The 9,416-nt window shown below is 38.6% G+C and overlaps 1 protein-coding gene across 2 annotated transcripts in view; it reads left to right on the top strand.

Annotated features, from left to right (window-relative positions):
- ARFIP1 (ADP-ribosylation factor interacting protein 1) overlaps positions 1-8,196 on the top strand; it is a 36,753-nt gene extending 28,557 nt beyond the window's left edge. Inside the window, exons 8-9 of one of the 2 annotated variants that reach the window (XM_009696808.1) lie at positions 1,095-1,269; positions 6,598-8,196. In XM_009696808.1, the coding sequence (XP_009695110.1) occupies positions 1,095-1,269; positions 6,598-6,753 (331 nt within the window). In that variant the 3' untranslated portion in view covers positions 6,754-8,196. The remainder of the gene's footprint in view (positions 1-1,094; positions 1,270-6,597) is intronic. The other variant, XM_009696809.1, reaches the window with a different exon arrangement.
- Positions 8,197-9,416: the final 1,220 nt, after the last annotated feature.

The following is a 9,416-nucleotide window of genomic DNA, read 5'->3' on the forward strand; positions in this document are numbered from 1 at the left end:
GACAAAACTGAATATTCAAACTTACTTCTGTATTAAAAAATACTTTTAAGACATTTTGACTTTTTTTGTTAAAATGAGAAAGAGGGTATGACTGGTTCATCTCTATCCATGTAATAACATGGTACAGTCTAATATGGAAGAATATCAAGGAAACTTACAACTTCAATAAAAAGTGTGGTATATGAAGACTAGCTTCATATGATGTCAGGTATCTGCAGGCAAGAGCCTATACCATAACATCAATTCTGGTTTTGCTAGCACTATCCAGGATAGATAATTTGGAGAGAACAAGAGTAAATTAGAAAATACTTTTCATCTCTCTTATGTAGAAGTGGCATATATACCTTTGGTGCAGAGTTAGCTTAAGTACTTACCTGGCTGTTAGTCTTAACCTTCTGTCTTTCTCTTCCCTTAACTCCTTCAGTGGTGGTATTGGTCCAGAGAGTCTGACTGCCCTAGGAAAATAAGATAGGCCCTCAGTAGAGTATAAATAATGCATCATCTTTTTGCAGCTTGTTTATCTATAGAGCAGACTAGTTCTCATGAAACAATTTGTGGGAAAACTATAGAACTGTTCCAATTAATAGATGCAGAGAAGCCTAGAGCATGCTGAAAAAGCCTTGGGACAGAGTTTGGTGTGAGCCGTTGTTCAAACATCTGCTTAAAGGGGATGTTCTGCGCTTGGTGCTTCTCTTGCTCTCAACTCAAACTCTTCACTGAACTGATTCAACAGCAGAAGAATAACCTGGAAAAAAAAAATGTACTAGTTTTGTAGGCATTAATAAGCTGAGATGTCCTAGGAAAGGTTCTGACCACTGAAGCCAGCACAAAACAGAGGGTTAGGAGCATGTGGCTGAGACAGGAACAGCAGAGGGACGAAACTTGTTGAGGCAGCTGTGTGCCATGTACTTAAGGGTTGTTCTGCTTCATGAATAGGAGCAGGGGGGGAAAAAACTTGCTTGGGTTTTTAATTTTTTTTTCCATACTTGACTGTTTTGTTCATCTTCTGTTGTACTTTGCCCTATATGTGAGATGCCCTGTTTTGAGATGCTTTGCCTTTAGATCTTTTTTTTCATCTTGCTCTTTCTTCTCAGGATCGAATATGATGCCTATCGAACAGACCTAGAAGAGCTGAATCTTGGCCCTCGTGATGCAAACACTCTGCCAAAGATTGAGCAATCACAACAACTGTTTCAAGTACATAAAGAGAAATACGACAAAATGCGTAATGATGTATCTATCAAATTGAAATTTTTGGAAGAGAATAAGGTAAGCTACAACTTCTGATGTTCCATTGAGGAGTTTTGACCTGTAAGTTTCTGCTTTGCTAGAAGTACTTTAGTTTTTAGATCTTAACATATATCTTAATTTAAAAGTAGAGCAAGCAGAGAAAATGAGCTGAATTTTCTGAGTTCTTGCTGTATCTCTGGAGGACACACTTTTAGAGCAGGCAACCTTAAATGTCCCTAATCAAGCTGCTGCGGCTACAAATGGCAAACACTATGGCAGTAAATTTCTTGCTGATATGGGAGGTTTCAAGTTTGGGAAAGCATCACTTTTCCAGTTATCGCATTTAACGGTTGAGTCATACAACTACTGATTTAAGATTCAAAGTAATACATATGTTTGCCAACACTGTCATGGAAGATACGCACAAAGAAAGTGAGAGAACTGTGAAGAGGCTTCTTCAAAATTAAGCTTTCTTTAAACTCATAACTTGAACTGAGAAGTACAACTTTCTATAATTAATGCCCTTACAGTTTTTTAGTTCTGAACAGGGCTCTTGAACTGTTGGTTTGAAGGGTTTTTTTTTCCCATACTTGTTTATTCCAACCATACCATTTCATCTAATTGACAAATTAATGTCAAAACAGAATTGTTTTTTTTCCCATACGTGTTTATTCCAACCATACCATTTCATTTAATTGACAAATTAATGTCAAAACAGAATTCTAGGTGTTCTTTTGTAAACATACCTCCACTAGATGCACTCACTTATGTTCCCACTCAAAAGTTTTCTCCCATATTTGGTTAAGCATGACCTATGAGGAGAGCGGGGAAAACTGGGAGGTGATTCAAGCTGTCACTGCAAAGGAGCTATCAAGCCAGTTTAACTGGCTGGTGGGCTCCAGTTGGTCTGTGTTGCTGCAGATGTCACCAAACAGCCATAATCCAGCAGACCCTACATTTAGGGGAAAAAAGGCATCGCGTGGTTGCAGTCTCTTTGTGCCTGTTCTCCTGGGTTCCTATGTTGATATTTCAATGGAACGCTTACAAAGGTTCAGAGAACGGCATTACAGTTAGGCTAGGATTGCAAGTTTCTGTCTGTAAAACCGAGATATACAGGATTTCTCTTCACTTTCATTATAGTTAGAACTGACCTTTTTTTTTATGTTGCTGCAAAGTTGTATTAGTGCTATCGCCAGCTGGCAGAGTTCTGTAGAAGTTTGTGGTGTTGGGTAATGAGTGTAAGAATAGCTGCAGTCAAAATCTGTAGCTTACAAATAGTTTTGGGGTTTTTTTTCTGTTGTTAAATAAGGATGGTGGCCTGTTCTTAGCTTAAAGATTTCTACCACTGAAGTATTTTTGAAAAGGTGTTGACTTTTTGAGAAAGGAAGAACTGTTATTTATGTATGCACTTGAGAAATGTCAAATAGTGTTCTGTGTAGAGAAGGAAACTGAATGCGCTTCTGTGAGTTGTACTTCAGGAGTTTGATGTTTAAATGCTTGCTTCTACAAATGACAGCAATATGCAATCTAATGGAAACCCAGGTGACGTAACTCTTTAGGCCAAACAACTTCAAATAAAAATAGCTAGGGGAAAGGATTATGCAAGTTGTGAGGAGGTATGAACTGACAGAAAGATTAGAATGGGAGTAGTCTTTTTTGGTCGTTGAGGTGGCTGAAACGGTCTGAATGAGGAGGATGTAAAGAAATCTGTACTTACTGTGCCATGGGAAATACGGTCTTCAGAGGGAGGTGGCGAGAAGAGGACAATATTTAAAAAGAAATGAAATGTTAAGAGCATGCAGAGGACATGTGAAAGCTGAAATCCAACTTACAGTATCTTCTGTGTATGAAACCTAAGTCACCTGTTTAGGGCATGCCCGTTTTTTATGCTTATCCACAAAGTTCAGTTTTGTTTTGAGACTTAAGTTTGCCAAGTCTATTATGGAGTGCTTACTCTGCTTGTAATTAGGAACAAATAGGTGTATGTAGTTAATTAACAAGGAACAACGATTTTAAATGATGTTCATCTGTAAAACGTGATGGCTCTTTGACAGGCATGCTAGTCATACACTGGAACCCATATTTTAGCAACATGCCATTAACATGCTTGGATTGAAATGCAAATCTTCAAATGCTCCTTTATTGGAATAGGTGCTGCAGCTTAGTGCTCCAGGCTTGGCCTTTAGTGCTGTAGTCCAACAGTCACTTCAAGGCTTTGCTGAAAAAAAAAAAAAACAAGTGGTCTCTTCATCCTCTATCCCCCTTCCCCTACATTGCCTCCTGCGTTGGGTTTACAAAAGTGTTTTTGCAGCTGTGCAGAGAATCAGATTGGGAAACTGATCCAGATTAAAGCAAATATGTTGTTGTCTGGTTAGTTTTAATCTAGATCTGTTCCCTGATCCAACTGACTACATAACTGCATGAGTGTTTTGCCAACAGAGGGCTAAGGTGAACCATAGTGTGGAAGTAGGGATCTGATGGCTGGATACGGGAGTGGGTAAGGCTGAGATTCGTTCATGGGAAAACTGGTGAGGTTTGAACTTGGCTTTAAGTGAATGCTTGTCATCCAGTTCTTAGCTGTGATTGCAGGTGGTTTTGCAGTGGACATAAGGTGATTCAAGATGTTACAGCTTTTTCTCTTTTCTCTTAGCTGGTTGCTGCTTCATAGTAGAGCTGCTTTGTACAGCGTCAGAGAGTTTAAGTGGTCTTTTTGTAGAAATTTAATCTTAAAGTTACCTGAATGAAGCTATGGATAAGAAGATCCCACCATCACTTTTGGGATTCAGTGGGCAATCAGCTTCTGAAGGAGGAGAGCAGAAGTTGTAACACCTTGAACCTCTGCAACCAGTTTGATAATGATCACAAAATTTATACCACAGTGATCTGGCTTGGGGATAGAACCTCACACAATGAGGTAGCTCTGGTAGTTCAAAAAACCCCACCAAAACAAAGCATACTTTTTAAGTCCGAATTATCTGCCTCTGCACTGTCAGTTGCTGCCTTTGTGTCTCTGTGCCCACATACTTGAGCCTAGGCCTGGCTGAATTTATAAAATTATCAGAAGACTTCAGGGCAGTTCACAGAAGCTTTGTGTTAAAAGCTGCCCTAAGAGAGTACCAAATTTGGTCTCAAACTGATGAACTTGGGCTGGGAGAGTTGGTTAATTACCCCTGTTCTATTTGAGTTCCTGTAAACCGTGTAGATAAAACTCTTGTAGCATTTCAATAATACGCTAGAACAGTGAGTGTACTTCAGTGTAAAATTCCTAGCTTGGATTAAGTGAAGTCTTGTGTGCCAGTGATGAAAGAATCTGCTCAAGAGAAAGACTGTACCTGCTAAACCTTTTGCTCTCTAAACTTACAAAAGCAAACCCTTTATGTTGTTGTGACATTTTCCACTTGTATGATGTAATATTTTGGGGATGAAAATTTTTATAGATAAGAAACCCTGTGTTTTTTATGTACATATATTCCCACACAAACTGAAAAAAAGGCCATCTTTTATGACTTGGAAAAGCTGAACTATGTTTGTTGAACAAGTGTAGTTAGTAAAATTCTGTATTGCCCAAATGTTAAAACATCTGCACGTGATGAATTTTGTGAAGCCTACTGTAAATGAAGAAAACATTGTCTCAAGATACGATGTGCACAGTGAACTCCTTTCTAACTATGCATACCTCTCGTGTTTTTTCTTGGACAGCCTTTTGATGGAATAACCTACCATTTTACACTGTTAATGAGGCAAAAAGCCTATTCTTTGACATGTATTTAGTTAAATTAGCCTGAATTATTAGGGGAGAAAACACAGGGATACCAGTTTTCAAATTGTCAGAGCAATTTAGACCAAAATTTGGGCCACCAAAGAGAGGTTATCACTTAAGCAGGATACTAAGCTCTGTACAGTTGTCAGTTTATAGGCAAAACTTAGTTTGTAAAATGAGACTGTTTAGTTAAAAAAAAAAATTGCACAGTTATAAAAGAAATCTCGATTTTTAGTGCTGAAACTTTTATATACATGTGCGTGCACGTATGCATGCACATGCTCAGCCCTTTTTTCTCAAAGTATTTTATTTTAAAAGTATATTATTACATTTCTGTGTGATAGTGCAAATGTTACTCTTCTAACGTAACCGCATGTCTAATACATGTGGGATTTTTTTTATTTGGAGATCTTTTATTAAATGAAGTCAATAAAGTATTTCTAACTTAAGTCGCATGCATTTCAGAGAAGCATGTTAGCCAAATAACCTGTTAAACCAGGCATGACCGGCTGGTAGGTGTAGGCCAAACCTGGCCTAAGGACGGTTTTGCTTCTCAGCATGAGTAGAGCAGACTGTCCCTTGTGAGTTGTGCTGAGAGACGAGGCAGTGATCCAAAATTTGAGTAGAGAAAGCTTAATCTGCTACCTACCACATCCTCCCTTCGGGCTCAGTCAGCCACCCTGTTCCTCCATTCTCTCTGATGTCGGTGAAATGCTATGGGGTTCAAGGTCTTGTAGGCTGGAAACAGGCACAGGGCCACCACCTTTGGGATTTGGGCTCTGACACAAGAGTAAGGTTGTGCTGGGCTGAGAGTACACTCAGGAGCAAAAAGGACAGGGTTTGGCTACAGGAGAAACTGGACAGATGCCTTTTCAGCATACTACTGTTCATCATTCTCAGCTTCAGGTTTACTGGTGTGCTAGGATGAAAACGTAACACTTGTTTGACTGCATCAGTGCTATAGCTTGTCATCATAGACTAGCCTGGAAGAGAAAGAGTGATGCCCTCCAGCTGCTCTTGTGCTCTTCTCCCCAGGTTTTGATTACTGCTGTGACCTGTGTGTTTCATGACTACTTTGCACAAATGTTGTAGTCAAGATACTGACCAAGTACTGTAAATAATCCTGTGTTACAGGAGATGGGCAAGAAATACTGCTGGGAAAAGAACATCAGTTTCATTTGACTTAGGTAGACACGAGCTGGAAAACAGCAACTGTCTGCAAGCGGGGCAAATAAATGAACTGTACACTTAGATAATGCGTTTGTCATGTACTGTCTCAGGGAAGTCCATCTTAAACAGAGGTTTGGCATCTAATTTCAAGGGATCGAGTACTTGTAATCAAGTGTTTGGTATTTGATAACATTATGCTGTTTAGTGAATTGCTTTTGGTCCCTGCATACTGAGTTGGTATTGACTGTTAAGCATACTTTATGAAAACTCTAAATGGCTTTAATATTAATTTTGTATTTGCATTTTGTATTTAACTTTTATTAAATAAGCCTGTATGAAGTCTGAGCATCTCAAATACACCTATCTTTCTATAACTGACCTGCGATGTTGTTAACATCTGTCGCCTCCTCTTCACCTCTCTCTCTCCTTGCCTGCAGGTTAAGGTGTTGCACAATCAGCTTGTTCTGTTCCACAATGCCATTGCAGCGTACTTTGCTGGGAATCAAAAGCAGCTTGAACAGACACTTAAACAGTTTCACATCAAATTGAAGACTCCTGGAGCGGATGCCCCATCCTGGCTTGAAGAACAGTAATCAGATCAGAGAAGAGGACCCAATGTTAACCTAAAATCTTTAAATCTGATAATAATTAAGGGTTGGGGTTGAAGGACTGTTGTAGAGATTCTTGCACAGACAGCTTTAATTTTTTTTTTTTTCCCTTTTATAATACTGTAAAACTGAATTTGGTGGGAAAGTGGGTGACTTTAACCAAACATATTTTCTGTCATTTCAAATATAAAGCACTCCTTTTGTATGTAAAGGTTGGTGGTTATTTCTGTAACTGGGACGGGGGAGGGAGGGAGGGGAAACAAAACCATTATAGATTTGCACTGACAAATGATGTTTGTGATTTCTGGTCATTTTGGTGGCTAGTCAAAATATTTCCAAATGGAGGTTTACATGATTTGTACCAACATCTGGTATTTTATAAATGAATATAGAGAACATATTTAGTAATTTTCATATGAATTTTAAAAAGGAGAGAGTTAAAAGAATATTTTGCAGATTAATAATACAAGGCCTATATGTGATATCTGCATATAAGGCAACAGTAGCAGATGGTTAATTGACTAGTAGAATTGCAGCAAATGCCTTCTTAAAAGTTGTACCTTTCCCTCATAGGTTCAAAAAAAAAAAAGAAAAACACTAAAGCAGAATCGCTGTCAGTCTGAGGCTTCTAAGCACATATTTTTGCTTTGCACCAAGTGGTTTGCTGAGTGAGGCCAACCATGCAATGTACTAATTTCATTTAAAATTTTATTTTCTCTATGAAACAAATACCGTACTAGCCTTAAATCACAGGTATGTGCCTTTTTATAAGATAATATTTTCCACCAGTGTAGATAATCCAAGAGCCCTTTCTCATAACGGTTTGTCAGTTCCCCACCAGGGGAAAGAGACTCTGTAAATGCTGTTTCATTGTACACTTAGAGCAAGTTAAAGCTTTAGTTAGCCTTCATGGACAGGTATGATTTTGAGAGAGGAAATTGGGCCAGTATGGTTTTTCTGTTTAACTGAAAAGCGTACTTGGGTAATGGGAGTAACATGGAGGATACCTTTTTAATTTCTCCATCAATCGTGTAGTCCTTAAATGTAAAATTCTATGTCAGTTTTATCATAGACATTTTAAATTCATTATATTGGAGTCCTCATTTGCACATGTTACATTGCTTTTTGTTCTATTAAGTAAAATGAAATATTTCAAATATGTTATTTACAACGGTGTGGATTGTATGATTTATGTACTGTATGTTCAAATGCCTTTCAGCTGACATTCTTAAAGTTTTCAGTGCTTAACACAACTGTAATGTAACTGTAAATCAAACTTTTTAATCATTCCTCATTAAATTCTTGGCCTGACAGAGCCTTCTTTATGTTTTTGTTCTGTCAGAATCTCTTGTAATAGTTCATTTACGTTCCTCAGAATGTATATCCTATGTCAATTTTGTATTCATATTAAAGGTGTTTGCAGTCAAACTTCCTTGACTTGTGATGGTTAGGAGTAGAACTTGGCTTCTGCAGTGAAGGCTTAGTCCTGTTTTTCTGAGTTGCCAGCCGTGCCCAAGAATTTCGGGTAAAGCAGTACTAGGTGGTAACACTGATGCTGTTTTATTTCAGGATGATTTAATAGTATACAAGTTCAACTTGAATGTAAACTCATAGTGAAACAAATCTTTCAGTATCGGTAATTCTTGACTTAAACTTTTAAAGAAAATTTCAGTACAACTCTTAGGAAGCCATTGACTTCCACTGTCTCTAAATCTTGGCAGGCGTATGGTATGATGGTGCAAGAAAGAAATTAGCTGTGTAACCCTACAGTTGAGCTAGGAACTGCAGATCGCAACGTTATAGCAGGGATGAAGAATGCGAACCTACTGACTGCAATGGAAATACCAGCTTGCAGAACACTATAGGGAAAGGGTACGTATGGAACACATGCTACTGGTTTCTCTCTCAGATTCACCCATCTCCTGCTGAGGACAGTCCCTGCTCAGAAGGAGCTGATCTGTCAGAAACGGTACGAGTGAACTTGGATCTGAAATTGCCATATGCAGGAATGACCCATGTGGCATTTGTAATTCCCAAACTTTTGCAGTGGCTTAAAACTGCTCGAGTCTCTTCACCTGGAACAAAAGGTTGGATAAAAGAGACTACTCGCTAAAATCTGTCTGCATATAGTTTAATACCAGGGGGAAGGAAGAATGACTTCCATTTTGCTCACTGAGGCAGAATAGCCTCAGTGAGGAGGGTTCTGTGTTCAGCTGATCGGTAAGATAGTGAACTGATTGCCTTTTGTAGTACTTTAACTTTTTTTTTCTTTGCCCCCACTCAAATGCATGTGCTTATGAAATAATTCAAGAATGTTAGCTCTCTAGGTCTAACCAAATTTAGAAACTTGTCCTTCTGGAGATCATAAGAGGAAGACACTTCTGAAGTTCCTAATGGAGATGTAATTAAGGTGGTCAGGCTTTCTGATACGAACAAAAAAGCTGTATAAATATCTTAAGGTTGTAATGCTGGCATTTATCTAGGTAGACAGTTGTCAGGATGGATTTTTGTTTGTTTGTTTGAGGAGGGGGCCACACCCACCTAGTAGAGTCTTGTCTGTGAAAGATTTCATCTCTGTAACAAGTTGTCACATTGGTGCTTCCAGTGTTTCTCAGGAAGAAGAATTTGGAGCGGTTCCTGGGGTTTCA

Source organism: Cariama cristata, unplaced genomic scaffold (assembly GCF_000690535.1).
Source record: "Cariama cristata isolate BGI_N322 unplaced genomic scaffold, ASM69053v1 scaffold5433, whole genome shotgun sequence".
Classification (NCBI taxonomy): domain Eukaryota; kingdom Metazoa; phylum Chordata; class Aves; order Cariamiformes; family Cariamidae; genus Cariama; species Cariama cristata.